Genomic DNA, 23794 nt, shown 5'->3' with positions numbered 1-23794 from the left:
TCCTTGCTACCTCTAATCTTCCTCCTTTCCTTTCCGTTCTCTTCCCCTCTCCCTACTTCAGTTTCCCTCTCTTTTTAGCTTTGTCCTACTCTGCTTTCTTCCCTCCCTCTTATTAATTTTCTCTGTCTCTGCCTTTTACTTTCTCCCTCTTTCACCTTCTCTGTTCCTTCCCTTCACCACTCTGCGCCTCGTTCATATGCCTCCTCCATTACCACCAGTACTTTTCTCATTAGTGTCCAACCACACCCGCCTGGAGCCAGCTCAGCTCTGCTCCTCAACACATGGAAACCATCTGAAACTGCTCTGCTGATCCCTCCCTTGTTTCTCTGCCCTCGGTTCTCTCACTTTTCTTCCCTTTCCATTTCCCTGTTCCTGCTCCTTTCTGCCCCTCCGCTCGTTATACTCCACTCTTTAATCCCCTTCCACTCTTTCTCGTTCCACTCTTTATTTCCTTTTCTCCACCACTTTTCACAAAGTCTTATTCGTCTTCCTAATGCCCTCTTTGTTACTAATATATTTTTACTCTGAATAACCTACCATAACTCTGACTCCTGGTGGATTACACACATCTTAAAGCGCATGGTCAAAAGTATGTGGACACCTACATTTTACAGCCATAAAAAGTGGTTGTTTAGCATTTCATTCCAAAACCATATAGGGTTTCATATGTTGCTGTCAGCCTCCACTTATCTGGGAAGGCTTTCCGCAAAATTTTGGAACCTGGCTGCAGGATTTACTCCCATTCAGAAACAAGAATATTAGTGAGGTTGACCACTGAGGTTGGGCAGTAAGGTCACATTTAGACAGATTTTAGCCTTGTGTGAAATAAGGCAGCCCGCTCATTCATTTGGCCAGTCTGGTAACACAGTGGTGGTGCCAACGCAGAGGTCTCCGGCAAAAAACGCAGGGTAGTCCGGGAACTTTTTCCACAACACCAATCAAATAAAACCAGATATCTGGTAGACTACTTTGTAACAAGAATGCTGTATTTCTACTGTTAGCCTTGCGATAGTCACAACGAAAGATAAAATAATTACGATGTGATAAATTTCCAGTACGTATAAACCACAATGCAGTGTTTTGGCATCTGATAAACCTTCTAACTCATGGATCCATTACTCAAACTGGACCTCCTGAGTCCGATGTCTCACTGGTACCTGAAATATTTCAATAAACAATAAAAGTATGAGGACATGGGTATCCACATACTTTTGGCCATGTAGTGTATCTTTAATAAAAGGCTGTATCTGCTTGACACATGCTTTCCTTTATATCCCTCTTTGCTTTTCTTATGAAGCTAATTGATGCTCAATGCTGACAGAGACATAGTGTCTGAAGTATGGTTTTACTTTTCAAAACACACAGCATTAATTGTTTGCACATGCCTCACAGAAAATGACACTAAAAGAATAATGGTCCACAAAAAAAAAAAAAGATTGATTATGAGACAAAAACCTTGTCAGAAGTGTGTATGCCGCGAGTACAGGACAGGCTGGAGAGCTCACGCTGACATCGGTGGGCTCTAGGTGCCCTCTAGTGGCAAACAAAGGATGCTGCAACCAGGAAAGAGAAGAAACAAGATACCCACGGGGCAGGGGAAAGACGGAAATGGAGGGAACAGAGCGACAGAGTTTCGGCCCTTACAGAAGTCACGTCCCGGGCCGTCTCGTTACCCCCGGCAACCAGACATGATGTCATAGCCAGTTGATCTTGAATTTGAGAAGGGGTTGCTCGAGAGGGGGCGAGGGTGGGGGGCCAGGAAAGAAAAGAGGGTGGTCACTGTCTGCTGCCAAGGATTTAGTGGGAGTGTTCACAGGAGATAGATGGATTTTGTGTGTGTTGTGTGTGTGTGTATGTGTGTGTGTTGGTAAGAGCATACACAGAAGGAAAGAGAGGGAGAGTAACTAAGAAGGGAGAAGTTACAATGCCCAAGGCCTGCTGGGACAGTGCCCAGGGGAGCAGGGTAGCTGAGAAGGGCAGAAGGGGGGTATTCATGCGACCTGTTAGAGTCAAACAAAACAAAAGGCTGCTTCCCTGGAGGCTCAGAGTAGTTTCCAAGGCTTGACTTCTAGAATGTTGGCACATTGGCCCACAGCGCCAGATCATGCAGGCCAAACAGGGCAGCCAACAACAGCGACGGTGACCCATTTCTGCTCCCTACTCACACTGAGCGGGAGAAAGCCAACGTGAAGATGGTGCAAGTGACAGGGAGCGCCAGACTGCTATCCCCCTGCTGCTGCTTGACCATTAGGAGCCACTCACTGCTTGGCCAAATTCAAGACATACTGTACTTCACTCCAAAAATGGACAGAATTGGTGGCAGTAGCTGGGCTGGTGGCCCAGATGACTGCTCTGTCACTCACTGTAATTAAGAACTGTTGAAATCTCCATGAACACAGTGTACAGAGTCATTTACAGGGACAAAATAACAAAAACACCTTACAGTACAACAGTTTCTGCAGTTAAGATCTGTCATAGTGATTTTTGAGTTGTTCTCTTGTTGCTACATTACATCTTTTTATTAGCCTTGTTAGCAGTATGGCTCTATGAATGGCAATGTCAACCTCTCAGTCGGTCGGTCCACCACTCTGGTCCAGACTGAAATATCTGAACAGCTAATTACAGGGCAACTACTCATCTGGAAAAGTCTGAAAAAACACTAAATTTAGTTTCCTCAAAAAAGGGCCTTAGAATGTATTAAAATGTCTAAATTTCACTTACAAAAGTATGAAACATTTTCTCTTGCCTGTTGAAGGCAGTGATGTTAGTCATAATGTGTTTTTGTATACGACTGTGGGCTGTCAAGAGATATTATACACCTACAGTATAAACTCAAAGTGGAGTGTTTCAACAGTAGACTGTGCAGCAGGAAGCTGTGGAGTTTGTGGAGTTCCAGTCAGCACCATCAGACGTGTAGCAAACACTATTAATACTGCTAACTGCAGCAGCTTGGAAACTCATTTTCTCATAGTGGGCACATGTCAGTTTTAGCTAGAACTTAAATGAATTAATTATTTTTTATTGGTTAAAGGTCTAAAAAAAATGCTTGAATTAAACTTGGGGAACTCAGAAACCTTGCCATTAGTATCCCCAGAGGTTGTTAGCATGCTAACAGACTAAATTAAGATGGTAAATCAGATAAACATTATCTGTGAAACATTAGCATGTTAGCATTGTCACAATTGTCACAATCTGTCGCTTGCTACAGACACTGACCACAAATCGTAAAATATCCCCAGTTCAATTGGTTGGACCTTTCTTCTTACCAAAAAGCACCTTGGGAGTCGTAGTTAATTTGTCTCCTCACATTTTTATGTACACAGGCTTGAGCCAAGTACCTGTATCATCTGCTATTAGATTTTGTCCCGCTCATGTTGTTTAACTGTATTGTATATGCTTTATAACACAATGTAGTATGTTTTGACTATTGTACATATTGTATTATTTTTATTATTCTTGGATGCCAAACAACAGGTAAAGGGACTGCCAATGAAAACTAGCCTTTTGCTAACTGATACATTTACATTTGTTTGAATGTTGATGAATATACACTGTACTTTTTCAAAAAACAAAAAGTATTTTCTAACACAGTTGGTCATCTTTTGTCCTGATGATTCAAACAGGGGAGTTTCATATCTATCCATGCAGAGGAAGTGCTCCAACTGCCAGTCACTATTCATTTGTATTCTAAGGTGTTTTTATTATGTTATCCACTACTTGTGTATGTACATGTATGCAGATCTTACTGGTTTTGACTCTAACATAATCTCATTCCCCTACCCCACTTTTTTCTTTTTCAGTCTTGGTTCCTCTGACAAGACCTGTGTGCAAACCAGCAACTAGAATTCTTTCTTTACAATCGGAAATAGAAAAACAGAGAAACAACCCGCAGGATGATAATTGTCCTCCAACCGACCCACCGACCAGCCCTTACAGTATGTCTCACCTAACATTAAATATAACCAAGCAACGCAGGAAAATTCAGCAGCATGACGCTTTTAGAGGAACTCTGGACTCATTTACCCAGTCAGAGGGAGGACCCGTTTCGAGCAAAGATGGATAGATGGAAAGATGAACGGATGGACACGAGGATGCAAGGATAGTGGAGGATAAGGGGACAAACGGCAGCAAGCAGCTAGCAGGTATCTCTCCTGAAACCAATGAACCAGCACAACATGGCAGCAACGCAGGAGGAACCTGAGGAGGAAAAAGCAGTCAACTTCTCCTACTTCACAAGGACGCATTGTGTAACGAATGGCTACGAAAATCAACTGTCCAACAAAATCAGGTTTCCACAACACAGATTAAACATTTCAGCTACAAAGCTTGACCCACGATGAATCCACAGCCTCATCAAAGCAAAGACACAATTTGGTTTCCAATGAAAGCTGCAGTCCATGCTCCTGTGATGTCTGTCATCACCCAAAACAAAATCAAATTGCCCAATGTTTCTCTCCCTCTGAATGACCATTGACTCTATAAAAACCCCTTTCACCCTACTACTAACTAGAGAGAGACCATGCCAAAACATATCTTGATTAAGGGTTGCACTACAAGCTGAATCAATTAACACTAATCTTAACGATGTGCACTATTTACCTACAAGGCATGGGAGGTAAACCAGACTTGCCTATTAAGAGTTTTAAAGAGGAAAAACCAAGGTACAAGAAGCCTTCACATGTCCTCAATCCCCATCGTTCAGTTTGACAAATCATTGGCCTCCGCTCATTCTCACATTTCCCCGTGCAACAAACACTTTGTACTGGGAAGTCAAATCAGAAAGATCACACAATCTGTGCCATGACCACAGCATGTTTGTACAATTGAAAACACACAGTTGCCCAGTCTCACCATTTAGATTGTAGTATTTATAGGTGGTGGTGTTGTATTATTATATTTTCGTTTTATATGCACATACGGTAAGCCCAGTGAACTCTCTCTACCTATTTGATTAGATATCCAATTCCACAACACACACACACACACACACTGAAAATCTGTGTGCGCACATCATTAATGACAGTTTCCATGACTATAGACAGCAGCTATTGGTTCCCCCTTTGCCCTCTTGTAATGTAGATGAATGATTTTGTTATCTCTTGTGTGTTCTCTTATTTGAATTTATTCCTTTTGGATTTGTACTATTTTTTAATTGTTTTGTATTTGAATGACAGCACCTTATAGAGAAACACAGTAAGAAGTTGGACGTTGAAGCAGGGTGGTTAGCTGACCCGTGATCAAATAGTACTCGCAAAAACTTAAAGTAAAAGTTTGACATTTTGGGAAATAAGCTCATTTGCTTTCTTACAGAGTTAGAGAAGAAGATTGATACCACTCTCATGTCTGTACACTAAATATAGAGCTACTGCTAGCAGCTGGTTAGCTTAGCTTAGCATAAAGACTAGAAGCAGGGCAAACAGTAGCCTGGCTCTTTCAGAAGGTAACAAAAATGTGCCTATCAGCACCTCTAAAACTCACCAATGGCCACGTTACATCTCATTTGTTTAACATGTACAAAAATTTAAATGTAAAAACAACAATTTGCCATTTTACAGTTGGGACCAGGCAACTAGTTCCAGCCAAGAAATATTCCGGCACATAACCAAAAACGGTGAATTGTCATTTTTACACTTGTTTTTTTGTGTGAATTAAACAATATAACGTGTTTATTAGTGAGTTTTAGAGGTGCTAGTGAGCAGATCGTGTTACCTTTTGACAGAGCCATGCTAGCTATTTCCCCTGTTTCCAGTCTTTATACTAAGCTAAACTAACCAACTAACTAACCAGCAGCTCCTTATTTACGCGCAGATATGAAAGTGGCATCAATCCTCTCATCTCACTCTCGTCAAGAAAGTGAATGAGCATATCTACCAAAAAGGTAAAACTTTTCCATTAACATGGTTTGTTTGTTCTCAGTGCCAGATAAACGTATTTGCCACATACCGTATTGTAGGGCGACACAATGCAAGGTTTTGACAATCACAGGAACCTTTTTTATTCCTGGGAACTCGGCTGCTGAACCATACAGGTCAAGAAAAATCTACTATTTGACCCAGGCACGGCTGGTGGCTGGTGGTGGTGATATGATTGATACGATGAATGATAGAAACGCAGAACCACGGAGGGAAAGGTTGCTGAAGATGGGACCCAGAGTAAAAGAGAGAGTTGCTCTTCTTTCTGTCTCCCTAAAGTTTACCCTGTTGTTTACACTCCCAGACGGGCCGCTGCTCCAAGAGCAGAGGGAGCCACACTGCGGAGCAAAATTAATATGTGACATATCTGGCTGTTTTCGGAGAGAGGGAACGAGGGCCTCTAGGCTAGCAGTAGGAGGATCACCCATGTGCCCACTTAGTTTTTTTTTTTGTTTGTTTTTTTAATTAGGGGTGCACAGGATCAGGCAAAGGATATTGGTTGCTATGGTAATCCACCTCCCACACACACACACACACACACACACACCAGCACTCCCCCTAGCTATTGTGAATCGATGAGCCCTTAATGATCAAAACTGCACTAAAACAATCATGCCAGCCAACCTCTTTTTAGTTAAGAATTACAATAGATTTGACCACCACTTGTAGAGCACAGATCGCCACTTCTTAAACACACAGACTGATGAAGACCACTCACGATAAACGCAAACACACACCGCCCTGCCCGACTGAATTCAAAGGGAAGTCTTAAATGTAGACAATCTGAGGAGGCCTTTTATGCTTTTAATCATTTTATATCATGAGCCCATACATATTCAGACTGACTCATTTATTTCCTGATAAACATGTAAAGTTCAATTAAAACCACCCATCCAACCTCACAAAATAACTGGACTGCCTGGCCATGTTCTTCACTGCAGGGAAACAACATAGTTGGCCAACCGACTGGCGACCATCTCATCAGCTTCGTAGAGAGAACTAGCTCTGCTGACTTAACGATGGCTAAGGTGATTTCTTTTCTAATCTATGGAAGTGCCTCTGTATTCCCATTATGCAATTTGTCAAACATGAATTCAGGTTCTTTTTCTCACATATAAGCTATAGTGAATGGTGAAAAAAAAAATCTATGTCAGGAGAGGAAAAACGGCGACAGCTCACTAGATAATCGCAAGCATCTTTATATATAATACACATATATATTTATAGATATATACATTTTTTTTATTTGCAAGATAAGCTCTGTGGCAGTCTAGTTATTTTTTGAAGCATGGCGAACATCGCACATCTCGAAAACCGCTGATTTGAGCTTAAAAGTACCAGTCTCTAAACCCACACTCGCATTAAACGACATGAAAGAAAAAGTAAATCCATGGCAAACACAACAATAGATTCAACCACAGTGATGATAACGTAGTCGAGGATTTCAAAAAAAAAAAAAAGAACAGATTAGGTTTTGTTGTTTTCTTTCTTGTTTTGATGGGAAGTATTGTTATTGAAACTAAATGATGTATGTTGATTGAGCCATGTGCAATGCCTTGGTAGAGGAATTGTGTTTGTTTGTTAGCGATTGTTTGAGGGTGTCGCGAGAAAAGAGGGAAAACCCTCTGAGGTTTTTTTTTTTTTTTTTTTTTGTCTGTTTTTCAAGTCCACATGCTCTGGGACTCTAAATATAAGGGCGGAGAGAAAAAAAATCCCAGTCTTTGTAAGTAAGTTTGGGGAAATTGTTTTTAATTTCCTTTTGTTTTTTTCTTTTTTTTTTTCTTTTATCACTTTTTTAAGAAAAAACGTCATTTCTAATGATTTGTTTTCAACATGTGGGAGGGCTGAAGGAACAATTTTGCAACTCATAAAATATATATCACTATAAAAACTGGTGCTTTCTAAAGAATAAAGTACATTCAATCTCTATTATACATAAATAATAATAAACAAAATTAAGTGTTATCATAAAAAGCAAATTTTAGGAAAACATGCATTATTCTATTTCTCTTTTTGTATTTACCGAGGGGGGAGGGGTTCATTGTATGAAAAGGTTGTTGTGACAAAAGGCATTTTTCCCCACCAACCTTTACACCACAGCAGAGGGACAGTTGTTGGAAAAACAGCTTGTACACCGCAGTGTTTTTCCAGACTTGTATCCAACACAAGTGATCCTAACATGGGACAAAGACAAGATCTTCCCCAATTTGGGAGATGCACAAGTATGGATTCCCAATTTAAGAAAAAGGAAAAAAAAAAAAAAAAAAAAAAAGACCATGAATGATAATTTGTCTTGTCTGGCGAGTTTTTCTATTTGGTGTAAATGTCCAGTTGGTTGATTGAGAGAACCGGCGGCTTGTGTGGTGCTGTCTTCAATTCAGTAACAAAATGAACCCCACCCCCCCCCCCATACACACACCTCCCCTCTTCTCCCCCTCCGATTCCCCATCTCCCACTGTAAATGATTATAAATATTTGTTTGGTGATGTAGTGTTATAGACTCAGAGCATCTTAAAGGTTGTCCCTAAAAAGTGCCTTTTGTTCACAGATTCCATCTTGTACTCCTGAGTGCCCATCTCAAAAGAAAAAAAAAGTCCCCTCCTTCATACTTCTATATCCACTTCTTTCTCTTCCTCTTCTTCGAGCTTTTTAAAGCAGTATACATAGTACTAAAGGAAATTGGTGTGATTTAGTTCCTATTTTTATTGTTGAATAATTAAGAAAAGCAGAAAAAAAGCCCAAAAAAAAGACGCTTCTCTTCCTCTGTATCTTGTCTTCTGTCTATCTTGGACACTGGAGTAGTCTGTAGCCGCGTAACCTTCTCCTTCTCCACCAACCCCCCCCTCCCTCCCTCCTTCCTCCCTCCCTCCTCCCCTCTCCTCTCCCCCCCTCTCCTCCCCCTCCCTTCTCCCTTTTCCCTTTCTCTGAACGGCGGGGTTTTAAAAAAAAGAAAAAAAAAGAATACTCAAAGATTTTTTTGTCTGAGCAGAATGCAGTTAGCTCACATGTTATTCTTGTCTGTATGCTTCACATTGTATTACCATACCCATCTTCTTCAGCTTCTCCATTCAACAGCTAATGTAAGTGAACAAGTTACACCACCGGGCTCTGGGCTGCGCTGAGGACGGGGGCTGTCAGAGCAGAGCGGAAAATGAAATAGCCCCCCCTACCACCACCACCACCACCACCCCCCTTTACCAACCAACCCTCCCTTGGGAGCAGTGGAGGGCAAATCAATCCTTCACTGTGGTGGAGAGGCAAAAGCACTCACGGGGTGAGGGTGACGACCAGTAGGACTGCTAGTATAGGCAGGTTTGTTTGTAATCCTTGTTTCTATCTATTTATTTTTTTATAATTGAATTTGGATTTGCTTATTGATATCTTTTTTTTTTTTTTTTGTCATTTTTACTGAGTATCTTAGGCAGCATTAAGACGCTGCGTTGAGACCGTCAATTATGCACCTTTCTAGTGGTTGAATGAGACCAGCTATTTAAAAAAAAAAAAAAGAAACTGAAATGACTCGAAGCACCTTATAAGCGGACTGGTTCCACAGCGGGGAGACTAAAAGGCTCAGATTTAGCACAATCATTAGAAATGTTACACGTTGATTCACCACCATTCTAAATCGCAGTGTTTGACAGACACATTGACCAAAGTGGTATGGCTCCAAAAGCTAGTAGACTTTGGTGACTTATAGAGAAAGCACCTTCAAATTCCACCAGCAAAAAAAAACAAGTGCAGGTTTAATGACAGATTTGTGCCCTGCTTAAAAAAAAAAAAAAAAAAAAAAAAAAAAATTATATATATGCAACTTTTTATTTTTCTTCATCAAGCAAATGAAGCCAGCAGCAGTATTATCAATCAAGCCTTGACAAGTGAAAGCGCCACAGTTGAGAAGCCATATCAGAGACGAACAGGTTGCACGGAGCAGAGAGAGAGAGAGAAAGAGAGAAAGAGAGAGAGAGAGAGTGTGTGTGTGTGTGTGTGTGTGCGTGTGCGTGCGTGTGTGCCTGTGTGTGTGTGTGTGTGTGTTGTTGAGGGAGGGTGTCTACAGATTATGCCCCTGCACCGTTCAGAGAGCGAGAGCCCAGTCTGGCCCTGTGGCCTGGCCGTCCGCTGTTTTTATGTTCCTTTGGCTTTGTTTGTTTTTAACACGTTTTGTAGGACGTTGGGCCGTGTTTAGTGACGTGTAGACTGAGCCCCCTGGCCGGCCGAACCCTTCACCTCTGACCTGTAACCCCTCCCATCATGAGTGCTCCTCCTCCTCCTCCCCTCGCAGCAGCGCCCCATCCTCAGACACACCTCCCAGAGCCCATGGTGAAATGCATGTGTTAATTACAGTTTCTTTTCCATAATAATAATAAAAAACAGTTTGAAAAGAGCAACACTTGATTGAATAAAAGGATGTTCTTGACTGTACCCTGCCTTTGTCGACTCTCTTTATTAGTTTAGTTGTGGACAAGCAGCACTACTTCAAAGCAGTCTGGTTTGCAGCCCAGTATGGAACCGGCCCTCTTAATCAGTTTATTGGTTCTGTTGGTGTCATCAGCTCCAGTGATGCTCCCCCAGCAGACCACAGTGAAGTACAGTGAACAGACTGGTAGATTTCCAGCAGCTCGCTGCACATGTTGAAAGATCTCAGGAAATAGAGAAGTAAAAGTGCTTGATATGCAGAAAACTGACCACTGTGAACGGATGTGAGATAATTAATGGGGTAGGAAAGAAGAAAAACAGAGATCTGCTAGAGAAATCAGTATTCACTTTTTGGATTTGTCCAATATTTGCTTTTTTTTTGCGAAATATTGGATGATTTTACCTCTTTGGGCCTTGAACATTTAGTTAAATGAGATCATCTGAGGAGGTTTAGAGGGGAAACACTTCTTTGTTGGAACTACTAACAAGTCAAAATGTGACATCTCAAATGTGACAAGGGTCCCCAGATAGATATATATTTGTAAGGAGTCACAAGCCAAAAAGATGAGGCCTCCACTTCCACTGCATTCTTTAATGTAAATTCAAAAGTAACTATAACTGTAAAATAGATGTAGTTTGTAAAAATTACAATATTTTCCTCAGAAATGTTGAGGAGTAAAAGTATAAAGTAGTAGAAGTACCTCAAAATTGTACTTAGGCACAGTACTTGGTTACTTTCCACCACAGGCTTTGGGCAACGACCACCTTGTGAAGCCTGGGAGCCTTTAATACAGTTGGCTGAACCACTCCATAGGCTGCTTGTCCATTATTCATGTCTGTATTGTCTCCAATATGTCTTTGTTACAGAGTATATGAGGAAATTTGTGTTGAGAAATAGGAATATCAGGAACCTGGATGTGAGCCTGGACTATTTTTAGAGCTCACTGTGTTTACAATAGTAAAATACAAATAACTGCATGCAAATACCTGATTATTAAAACAATTTTCAACCAGTTATTTGCAGGCATTTCCTAGTTTATCATTATCGGACATTTTTGGCAGACAATGTCCAAACTCTAGATACTATTTTAATGTGTGTGCAGTTTGTGAGCTGAATTGTGATCTTTGGTTAGCTCCTTTTCTGAAATGAAGCAGCAGCTGTGTTCTTAGGTAGAAAAATGCACATTTAAAGCTGCACTAATCAATATTTCTATATACACAATGTGTCAAAGGACTATGTGTAACGTGAACAGTCATCACTCCGAATGACAAATCTGCAGAAACTGTTGACTCAGTTCAGCTCAGTTCCCCTCAGCTTGACAGAACATTTCAGCTTTTTTCAGCTCGTTGTTTTGGTTTTACTTCCTGCAATGTTACTGTTTTGGTTCAGTCTCTTGTTCTGTTCTCATTCGCATAGTTTCAAGCTGCAGCAGACAGCTATTCTCAGTGAGAAAGCCCTGATAAATGCTACTTGTCCACCTCCAAATGGTAGACTAAGATAGTGAGTAGGTAGTGAAAATAGAGATTTAGCAGCTAAAGAGGCAAATATTTCTTTCAGGAGGTAAAAACAGCTAAAAGAGTAAATACTATACTTACATGCATTCATTTGGTGCAGAACACCACTCCTTATCCATGTCAGTGTTGCTCCATGTCCACTGGGTGTGTAAATAAGCAGCAACACTTTACTGACATCTTCACCACCACAGCTTTATCAGGTGATAATATGTCAATGTTGTGTTTATAGCTTGTGCCGCCCTCAAGTGGCCAAGAAAATCAATTAATAGAGCTTTAAACTGGGTAACTGGGAGCAAACAATATAGATAGAATACCTGTGCAAGGAGAAATACATCTTAATTGTAACAAGACCATTTTTTTAAAACTCTAAGTGGCGAACCATTATCCAATTTGCATTTTGTTGCTAATACCTTTGCCAACACTCTTAATTTATGTGGCCCTTTGGGGTTCTAATTACAGGAAACTTTCCAGGTAGCAGGAATGAAGTGTTGTTCCAGACACAATTCATTTCTGGTAACTTGAAGGCTTCAAGAGTGAGTACACAACCAATGAGAACCAGTTACTTGCTGGATTTGATGTTGGACTGAAGTTTTGAAGTGAAGAGTTCCCTAATACAACTATTTCTGTAGTTTTACTTCTTAAATTTTCAGGTATTTTGAGTTTATTAACTGTGGGCTTTATGTGGAGTTGTCATGTTCTCATCATGTTGGTTTCTTCCCAGAGTCGAGACATGCAGGTCAGTTTAACCTGTGCTAGACAAATGGTTTACCGACTTTTCATCCATTGCATCCTGGGATAGCAGGACCACATTAACCCACTAGAGGGCCGCAGGGAAAACATAGCCGTGGGCCTCCATTGACCAGGTGGGTATTCAGACTGTGAATGACATGTATGACGATACTAATAAGGCACAAAGAGTCAAAGGCCTGAAAGACTGCTGATATTTAATGTAGCACAGCATAGTCTAAGATCATGTTGATGCTGTAGGACAGTTGTCAGTACAAACTGCCTTCACACATACAGAATGAGTTGTTTTTTTTCTTTTACAGTTGTTGTCTGTTCATGGACCCACATTAAGCTGAGAACCTCTGCAGTCAAAAACAAACTAGTTGCCGCACATCCCCACCTCACACGCTACAACCAGGCCCGCAGTTATCATAGCGGCCAGTCAGCCCATCTGCACATACAGTAAGATTAGATCCTTGATGCACAGAATGGTTTTCTGATCTGCTGTTTTGTGTGTAGTTGAGCCTCAATATGCATAATGAGTCCATTATCTGTGTATTATTTGTTTTTAAATTGAGCATAACTGGCTGTATTGGCCATATAATGCAGGGCAAATTAGACAATTAGACAATCCCAAAGAAGAATTACAAAGTTAATTTAGCGTCATTTTTCTTTTATTCAGAACTTAATCTAAGTTTTATAAGCAGTCAAATTCAATCAAATCAAACGGTTTCATTTTTCTGAACTACAATTTGCCCCAAGTTGGGAAGATAAGGTACAGTATGTTTGATCTAAAAGAAATAAATGGATTTGGTTCCCTATTCCACGGGAGATTCCTGCTCTGTGTTCAGGGTGTCTCGAACAGTTCTTTCCCTTAAGTTTTTTTTGGAATATCTGAAAGCAAAAATATGCTTTTCTAGACATACCAAGCATGTTAGTACGACATATGAAAGTCACATGGCGGTAACCACATAACTGTATAAAGTTGTTTATTCTTAACGCACCTTTTGGAACCTGTTAAGAATTGACAAAAAGAAGGAAAAAAAAAAAAAAAGACGTGGTTTTTATGATCCTGCTGACTCGATCACATGTGACACTGTTAAAACCACATGCAGATGGTTTAGACCTCACCAAGCAGTACACACATTTATCTGCAAACACATTTGCAAATGACACCTAAGAACTTAAGTGTGCGGGTATTTAATCGTTTTGGTTAAGTAGTTAAGAACAGTTAAGAAAGTAATGTCATCCCACTCGTCTGTGTAATATTGATCAGTTACAGAACTCAGATGTACCCTCTGTCGTTTTTTTTGTTGTGTCCTTTGCGTCTACTAATAATTAAAATTGACAAGAGTTTCACTGTGCAAATTTCATCGAGACTGTAAAACTGCTTCAACTTAGCTGCTGTTTAAATCTTGATAGTAGAAGAAAAAATCTGATGTTTGTAAGTTGCACAGTAGATTTTTGTGGGTAGTGTTGATTAGCACCAGATCTTAAGTAATCTAAACAGACAGGCACAGCGTTTTGCAGGGATTCTGATTGGCTGCGATCTGTGCGGCCACCATGGCAGGACAGATGAAGGTGGTACAGAGTGAAAAGAATAACCAGATACTTATGTGTCAGTTTAGTTCCCCCCCCCCTCACCCTCCCCCCCCCCCCCCCCCCCCCCCCCCCTCTTTCTCCCCCCCCCATAACAGACCCCAGCAACATCATCTCAGACAAAGGGCAGCACGGTCAAGTCCATCTCTGCCAATTTCATTATTGGACGTAACATACGAGAGGCTTACAGAGGTACACACAAGCAGTTACACACACTGATAATGTTGTAGAAGTGCAGTGAGGAGAATGTGCTTCCATACAATCCAGCTACAGCATTAACAAACTTAGATAATGCAAATTGATTACTTTTTCAGCTTAACTGTATCGCATCCATCTGCACAGGCACGCGGACATGTACTCACACACACAGACACAAGCACACACTCTCGTCGCAGACCCCTCAGCCCCGTCACTCCCCCCTCCCTAATGTCCACAAAGCGCGTCTAAAATCAAAATGATAGATCTCCCCCCTAAACAATCCCCACACATTCCATTGGAATTCACGTGGATTTTTGCTTTCTTCCACACTTTTTCACCCTGACCACCAATAATCTAAGAAGTCTGACCTTTCTGCACGCAACCTCCACTTTGTGTACATAAGCGTGTAACCCCCCCCCCCCGCCATACCCCGACCCACCCCCATCTTCCCTTCCCTTCCCACCCCACCCCTATCCCATCCCACCGCCCCCCCCTCCCCTCCCCGCCCTTCCCTCCTGCTGGCTCTCCCCTCTCCTCCCCTCCTGTTGGGTTGAGCTGAGGTTGGTAGCTGTACAGTAAATTGGGGGTGCAGTCTTTGAAGAGGGGAGGGGTAGGAGGGAGGAACAGGAAGGCAGTAATCTCTGCTGTTCAGTCATCTTCCAGTCCCTGGTTGAGGAGAAAGTTGGCTGCCAGGTTCTCGTTCTTCTCGCAGGCAAAGTAGGCCTGGATCACCAGGGCCTCAGGGAAACCCAACGCTTTTAACTGCTCAGAGTTAAGACGGATACATAAAGAGAACAAAGAGTAGGGAGACATGAGAGGAGGCTGTTAAAAACCACACCATCTGAAACTTATGTTTCCAAAAAGGAAAAAGCCCACACGTTTTCAATCTTTAGTCTTCATCCAACTCACCCTTTCGATGGCTTCCTTCTCCTGAGGTGTAACCTGGATATAGTTGACAGGTGCGCCCTCCTCCCCCGCTGCCCCCATCTCTCCAACCTCTGGCGCATCTCCCCCCTCTCCCACTGGCTCGTTCAACATCTGGATGAACAGCTCTTGATGCTGACTGATTTGCTGCAGGAAGAAAGGTACTTTCACAACAAGGGCATGACGAGGCTCCACTAGGATGTGGAAAACTCATGGTGTGAGGTCGTCTCATGAGTGTCTGGCCCAAACAGTGTGTGAGTACAGAGTGTGTTACCTGTAAAAGTTGAGGGTTCTCCCTGCCTAGTTGCTGGAGAAGAGCTGGTAGCAGAGCAGGGTTCTGCTGGATGGCCTGTCTCATGTGCAGAAACTGGGGCTGAGTCCGCAGGAATGCAAGAGGGTTCTCTCCTGGTGACACAACATTAATAACCATTAGTAGGAGAGCAAATAAATCAATTCTATGCAGGACATTTCAGATACATTCATACTTTGCCGTGCCTATCTATTATTTGGCACAAACTCTACTTCTGCTATTTCACACTCAACTCAAGATCCACAGCCAGACTGGGCTAAATCCCAGCCTGCCTGGTGGTTTCAATAGCACCATCACTGTAAAATCTACTGTGCACTACATAGTAAATATTTGTATATGCATACACGTATACTAGAGTTGTCAACAGTTAACTGCAGAGAATACTTTTGATTGGTTACGCATGTCGGTCTATAGGTTCATTTGCATACTAGGGTTGGGTAGTGAACTACTTACGATAGATTAATGTTGGTACCTTGTGGGACTGAGAGTGAGCGCAGCCCCCAAATAAGTTTTAAAGACACACATTTCCCTACTGAAGCATCTCACATGGAGGCTCCGACACTGACAGGACCACTAACCCACAGATACAAAGACACGTGACCGATCCATTTTACGAGTCTGCATGGCGGCTAGCAGCTAGTTAGCATGGCTAGCATCATTAGCTTAGCTGTGCCGTGTGTAGCCCATAGACTGTATTAAAAATAAGGTGCAGCTGCGGTGGCTCTGGTTTGACATCACTGTGCTGGGCAGATGACAGGTGTGTTTCCGGTGTTTGTGTGCTTTGAAAGACGTCACGGCGCGGATATAAAGTCACACAGCTGACGGACTGTTAGCCTAGCATGCTAATCCTACAGTCTATCGGTAATAACAACGCAGGTGTTATAAAAATTATGATTGCGCTGTGTATGAGTGTTACTATTTTATCTAGATCATGATGAATTGTTCCTGTTTTGTACTGCAACATCAGCAGACATATCAGCTGAGGTTAAAGGAAGTTCAGTATTATATTTGTAAGAGGAAGATGTAGAAATTAAAATGCGGGTGAGACGTGTCATCTGGGGGTCAGTTGGGCAAAATGAGCCCTGGACAGGAGAACTGAAAACAGACATGACATTATCTATGAGTCTGTATTTTAATAGATTAAGAAAAGAACTGTAACGCCCACTTACGGAGTACAAAACCGTTCTAAGCGCTCCAATGGGAGCCTTTCTCTTTGTAACCTCATCCTGCGTGTTGCATTGTGAAACGCTCCTTCTTGTACAAGAAAATAAATTCTGTTAAATTTGATATTTCAGCTCCAGTCTCTATAGTTTAATGTCATTAAGAAGACTTTTTTTTAACAGTAGGTGTTTGTTATTAGGCCATCACGCAGTTGCTGTGCCAAATAATTGAGACCAATATGCTGCTAGTCAGTGTGGCAGACAGTGAGGGATTGAAAAAGCTCGTACAGTACCTCGAGCCCGAGTACGTTATGCAATCAAGAGCTACTGTGACTCAACTCACTGAAAACACTTTCAGGTGAAGAAGGATGAGCTAAAAGTCAAGATAACCAGGGCTAACAAGCTAGCTCTGACCACTGACTGCTGGACAGCTCTCACAAATGAAATCTAAATTACAAATTTTCTTTAAAAAAAAAAAAAAATTGGTCTATCGAAGGCACAGTTAGATGAAACTGACATCCCTGATGTATACACAAGTTCTCCATGGTGATCATGAATCCCCTCAGAAGACCTACAAACAAAATCCACTCAAAGAAAGGCCACTGGCTACAACAAGTCTCCTCTGAGTGATGACATTTCAATCCAGATGCAGGTTGGGGTCATCTTACAGGTCTAACAGCAATTTAAACATGCCCCTGGTGGAAAAACATTAAGTGACTAATGACTCATATGATGAGCCATTGCTGTGCCAAGTGAGGCAGTAATGATTATTTTATCTAAAATGTGTCTTGTCTTGGCCCTGCAGCATTCACATATTTAAATGTTCTCAAACAGTCTCTTACAGAAGCTCTTGAAGTAGAGTCCACATGGTCTGAGTTACCACCCAGACTTCATTCTCATGCATGGATACTAGTTGAGGCTGTGACTCCTATAAATGTGGGCTCTCTGCCAGCGATTGGCATAAGTCACATCTCACCACTACTAGTGTTTATTATTATTATTTAAACAGCATAGAGACAGAGAGACATGTAGACTGTATATATATTTAGATCAAAATGAGTTGCATGTCTCACCTTCTGCTAGAGATGGGGCTTCTGTGGGTCCAGATGCAGGGGCCTGCACCGGGGGATTAGTCTCCTGGACCGGGCTGCTGGGGATACCCTGAAAACACAACAATACAACTGTCAATCACTCTCTCTCACACACTCTCTCTCTGCATGCTGCCAAGATGAACAGACCCAAACGTTATATTTGTCAGGCACATGGAAGTTTGGCAATAATAATATAACTGAATACATTTACTAGATGTATACATGTCATCTGGTTTAACCCTACAAGTGCTGAAGTCACATCAGCTGCTAACACCAGCGTTACTCGTTTTATGTTGACTCTCAGTAACTTTTCTGTCAGCGCACACATCGCCTTCACAAATTAGTTGCAAGATGTGTGGTTCCTCCGGCATGTTTTACAATACCGCTGCATGTTCTCAAGACTGCAAATGTAAAATCAGGCAGCAGTGAACACAGTGATACCGACATGTCTTTCAACGTGGGAATGTGGTGGATGGTTTGAAGCAGGTGTGTGATTGGAAAACGTAGCGAGGCAGCAGGACACACACACACACACACACACATAGAGGCTACAGGCACAGTGCAGAGACAGACATGGAGAGAGGACTTTAGGACAATCAGTTTTTGACAGCTGTATTGATTTTTTCTGAATTTTGTGCAGAGTTTGGGGCGAATATACAGTGGTTTATCAATTTAGCTGAATCTCTTGTATCAGTTTTCCAAAAGGTATCGGTTAATCTACCCTAATAAGGGTAGAATAACATATTCGAAACACCCTTTAGTATAATGATCATTTCTCTCAAAGTGCAAAGTAAAGCCATAGATATGCTTTTGAGTGAACACATACACAGACGGCTGCGGACACATAGTAGTTCTGTTTCTACTGCTTTCTGGAGTCCACACATGCGCAGTAGATCGGCGTCTACAGGAAGACAGTGCAGACTGTCCGCGTGGTCACAACAAATTGGAGGTACGCACAGAGTCTACGTGTACACCCTCCACTAAATTTATGTCACGTGGACCACAGCTGACCCTCACGTACTCGTGGATGCAGAAAATATTATTTCAGTTTAAGAAGAACAGATCAAGCGGAGCATGTGTCACCGTTGATTAATTACACTAAAACTAAATCAAGACGCAGAGTGGCTCACTCTGATTAACATCATGTTCATCATGTTCTTCAGCCTGGTTAGTCATCTCCTTTCCAAAATGTGACTTTTGCACTGAATGTAAAAGTGGTGACCAGACAAAGCTGAGCTGGGGAGCTCTCTGTGAAGGAACCATGATATGGAAAACGTGCAAAGAGCTATTTCCAATTAGATTTTTAGTATATTGAAGTATTTCCATGTAGGAGATTACCACAGTCTGTGACCACAATATGACAAATTTGCTGACTCAACGACTTTTTATAAAACAACAACTAGTGATACATAAATCAATGGAAGACCTGTCAGTGAGGGTGCCTCACAGTCTGATGTCAACTTAGACTGAACAATGCACTAGTGTAGTAGAGAGATTGTTCACAAGATGACGAGGTAAACACAATTGTCTTTGACTTTTAAAGTAATCTCCGTGGAATTTTCTGGATGATGTCACATAACCAGGTTTTCTTGTTTTTCGAGCCGTGTGTGTCAAGACTCCTGCTGTGGTTGCACGGTGGTCTCAACCAGCGCGTTTACATGCACTTAAGTAACCGGGTTACACTCAGGTTTTTCCAGTAAACTGATTTCCTGAACTCCAACTGAAACCACATTTAAACCATCCACAATATGTTTTTTAAAAACACATTACTAATAGGTTTATTTTATTAAAATGAAGAAAAATGGTCTTTGGGGAAATATCTGAAATGCTCCTTTTTGTGTCAGCGGGCTGGGGGGTCATCCGCATGTCTTGTTTGATTGACAGCAGCTGACAGATGGCCAGAGAATAATTCCACCAACGTCTATGACTAAAACTGAAACTAACAACATACAAAGAAGCCCCCAGAAGTCTGAATAAGTTCGTTACCACAGCTGATCATTTGACTGGTAAATTTAGACAGTTTGTTCCACTGTTGTCAGTTTGAACACAGCCTTCACTCCTGGGACTATAAAACAAAGAGGAGTGACTCTGCAGAAGATCAAAGGGGTTTGGTTGTGGAATATGTGCTGAGAGGGACAGAAATATGAATGCCAATCCAAATAAAACTAAACTCAAAATCAATTCTAGAGTTGTTTGGTAATCAGTGGAGGGAGGCCAGTGAATCAGGGAGATATGGTATTCCTTCCTGATGCCAGTTAGGGGCCTTCAGAGATCATTTAGTTGATTTGAACAGTGGTGCTCTTGAAATAGTAAGAATAACTTTAGTGTATGTGTGAGACGCACAGTGAGAAGGTACTCCACAGCTCTGTGGGGGTTGTTGAAACTGGCCCGTAGCGCCGCCACCACTCTCTCCCTTTCATAGCCCATAGACATGATCTCTGTCAGCATCGCCTCGTACTCGGCTCCAGTCACTGAAAACACAACACAAAGTTGGCAAAGTTACTAACTCGACATATTTGGAATATTTGAGAAGTTACGACTTTATGCATGTATCAACAGGAAATGTATTTCTATATTATTCCTCTTGTAAGATGTATCTAAATGTACCAAAACACAGAACTTAAATAGCAAATTTGAACCAGTACAAACTTCAAAGAAAGATTAAAAATACATTTTCTATTACAATCCATGCCATGAGGCCACTGTAGCTTGCTCCTTAATGGAGGACGGCATTTTCAAGATTTATTTATCTATAGCAACAAGACTAATCCTTCAGTCGCCACTGAGGGTCTGACTCTAAAGCATACATAAGAGAAAAGTCATACATACAATAACATTCAAACATACTAATTAGGCTTAAATAGCAGCATGACACCTACTCCTACATACTCTGGTATGTACATAATCTATGAGTAGCCCTAACGGGAAGCCCCTTTGCTCTCTGTGGCACCACAATAAGGGATGCTTGCTTTTGTCACAGCCTAAATATAGGAGTGATATTATGTATGGCACTGCAGCCTGTAAAGTCCCTGACTAACAGCAGTAACAATATCTGGCACAGAAAGTAAAGCCTAGGATTTACATCTACAGGCTCCATTGTAAAAGTCAATTGTCTGAATTTCTACTATTTAGATTTATCAACAGTGAGCAAATACCCAAACTACTGCGTTGAGACCGTTAGAGCTGCACCGGCTCCAGCTGCTGTTGTATTGCATTTGACACAAGTCTGGCAGAAATGTATTCATGACTTACCCAGCGCTGAAGAGGCATCCAGGCCCTGGCCCCCACCACTGGAGCTACAAATCAAAAGTGATGAAAAAATAAAAATCGACTTACAAAAAACTTCTATGATTCTGTGAAAATAGTATTTAAAAGTACATAAATAATATACTACATTAGAGTTTACTCACTGTGTTGAGCTAAAAATACTGTACCCATCTTAGCTATTAAATAAAGCTGGTATGATACAATCTTGGCTTGAGTCCTAGCCACTGACAGACTCATGTTGGACAATTACTCTATTAAAATACATCTGGGTGACAGATCAAGGCCACCTGCACACTCCCAGTTTATTGAGTCTCTGCAAAGTAAACAGTCCTGTGATAACTGTGCACATGTTGGGTGCCACAAATTCATATTACAATTACAGAAGAACTGATATTAGACATATAATATAATGGGAAATTATAAAACCATATGAATGAAACATAGGATGAGAAAGTACACTTAACTGTTTTACCAGGGCTCAACTGTGCCACTGAAAAATATTGTAAATAATCTGTATTTTACTTAAAAAGAACTTCAGTTTATTTGTATCTAGAAAATGACCAAATAGTTCAAATTTAGTGAGATGACAGCTACATTAATAGAATATTTAAAATTACTAGATTTTATGGTGGAATTTTGAATGTTTTAAGGGGATCACTGTAACAAAGACAAGCTCTGGATCAAACCATATATATTCATACCTGGGAAAAAAAAATCGTGATATTGATTCCAACAATATTTTCCAGCACTGCTTCTCCACTATTTCTAACATGACATAGTTTTAAAAACATTCAACACTATATAATTCTATATGATTGACAGCTTCTACCTGGCTGGTTGTTGTGGTTCTGTGGCTGCGGCACTTGGCTCCTCTTTGGCCTCCTCGGGGGGAATGGGGACAGCTGCTGGGGTTGGGGCTGGGACTGAAGCTGGGGTTGTGGCCTGGACAGCTGTTGACGTGGAGCCAGAGTCCTGTACAGGGGGCTTGGGTGCTTCTGAGACAGGAGGCGAGGCGGCCGCTGCGGGCTTAGCCTTCAGTCAGTTCAAGAGGAGGTGCTGTTAGACTAACAACTTAATAGTGAAACCATCTGAAAAGTACTATAACATTTATAACTTCATCATATAAAACTTAACGTCACCTTTAAGTATTACAATAAGATCTCACCTTGGACACCATCACTACAACAAAATTCTTCTCATCAATTTTGTAGTCCTTAATTGGTGTGTCATCTTGCAGGATTTTTCCTGCATATATCAGCTTCTGCCCAGATACTGGAAAGTTGTCTTTTCCTCTCTCTGCTTCTATCTTCTCTTTCAAGGCCTTCACCTGATAAAGAAGAGAGGAACAGACTCCATTACCAGCAACATACAAGCACATCCTAACGGATTCCTAAACGCATTTATTTCAAAGCATGAACATCCCTACTCTGTATTAGATGACAATCTTCCTCTTTGATCTCTGACCTTGTCAAGTCATATGAGCCTTGAAAAAAACGACTATCTAGATGGACCATTGACAATGTCATTAACTTACAAGCCAGGAAGCATCATAGCTGACTTGTAAGACTCAGAGACTCTGCACTATTTGTATCTCTTTGCACTCTTTGTGCTATTTGTATCTCTTTGTCTCTCTTTGCACTATTTTTATCCTGTTTACAGTTCACAGAAATGGTTTCACCTGTATATAGATATTCCTTGTGTATATTTCTGGGAATTGTTGTGTTGTTATTCTGTGTCAGTACATTTGGAACCACTGGACCGGAGTCAAATTCCTTGTATGCGTAAACATACTTGGCCAATAAAGCTGATTCAGAGGTGTGCATTAGTACTGGCTTCATTCATTTTAGTGTATCACACACGCAGACAATGCTTAAGTTACTGTAAGATTCAAGTTTGAATTTAGCAGTATTATATAGCGGGAATATAGTGCCGATAACAAGTAACGTTAGTGAAGTGCTAACTCATGTTCACTTAGCCAGGCTCGTTGCCAATAAAGCTAATCGTAATTAGCAGTGTCATAAGCATTAGCATTAGCAATAATAGCGTAGTGGCCAGCTTTGCCCTCATCCTACTGTTTCCCGCATTTAATTCAACTTCACGTAAGACATTATTGAAAAGCAATGAAAGCAAAGTAACCACGACACAAACTTGAAACGACGAGAAACTCGTCTGTCATGCCGTCGCAATGACTTTGTTAACGGGCAGCTCGGCGAGCTAACTAGCTAACGTTTGCTAATAAGTGGGGTGCTAACCTGGAAACGCGTGCTGTTAATGGGCACTCGTTTTGCCAAATCTACATACATTTGTCTTTAATTGTCAATATCAAGTGAAGCTATAGGGTCTACACGCAAAGTTGAGACATAGTTCCCGCAGCTAGTAGCTAAAGTTAGCTGATAGCTTATAGCTAACTGTTACTCACCGTTTGTTCGGGGTCTATCTCGACTTGAATAGTCTGCTGCTGCAGTGTTTTTAGCGTGATCTGCATGGTAGCGGTGGCTGTTTCGGGTGTGCTTCAGAGGGAAAAATAGTTGCTTGCTAAGCAGTTAATTTGTTTTTAAAGTTTGCGTTTCGGGTAAGATAACAACTAGCCGAGAAATGTGTGTATCCATGAGCACTCAGCAAATCGCCATCTTTGGTGACAAGTTGGTGCTGCTGCGAAAAAAGCTTCGCGGAAAGCTG

General features: G+C 41.4%; 2 protein-coding genes across 14 annotated transcripts in view; one reads left to right on the top strand and one right to left on the bottom strand.

Annotated features, from left to right (window-relative positions):
* Positions 1-4239, top strand: part of nfixb (nuclear factor I/Xb) — a 146939-nt gene extending 142700 nt beyond the window's left edge. For all 13 annotated transcript variants that reach the window (XM_042392764.1, XM_042392765.1, XM_042392761.1 and 10 more), the window contains one exon: positions 3801-4239. The gene's annotated coding sequence lies outside the window, so the exon portion shown is untranslated. The remainder of the gene's footprint in view (positions 1-3800) is intronic.
* Positions 4240-14862: 10623 nt separating this feature from the next.
* On the bottom strand, positions 14863-23763 carry rad23aa (RAD23 homolog A, nucleotide excision repair protein a). The gene is made up of 9 exons (XM_042393140.1): positions 23535-23763; positions 22281-22442; positions 21945-22147; positions 21101-21144; positions 20192-20319; positions 17831-17918; positions 15562-15692; positions 15273-15434; positions 14863-15125 (listed from the first exon to the last, which is right to left on the bottom strand). Exons 1-9 carry the CDS (start codon positions 23598-23600, stop codon positions 15012-15014), a joined length of 1098 nt encoding a protein of 365 aa, XP_042249074.1. The 5' UTR covers positions 23601-23763; the 3' UTR covers positions 14863-15011.
* Between the last annotated feature and the right edge of the window lie 31 nt (positions 23764-23794).

The sequence above is a fragment of the Thunnus maccoyii genome, chromosome 18, assembly GCF_910596095.1.
Source record: "Thunnus maccoyii chromosome 18, fThuMac1.1, whole genome shotgun sequence".
NCBI classification, from domain to species: Eukaryota; Metazoa; Chordata; class Actinopteri; order Scombriformes; family Scombridae; genus Thunnus; species Thunnus maccoyii.
Note: the sequence above shows the minus strand (reverse complement) of the source record. Positions and strands in the feature narration are given on the sequence as shown.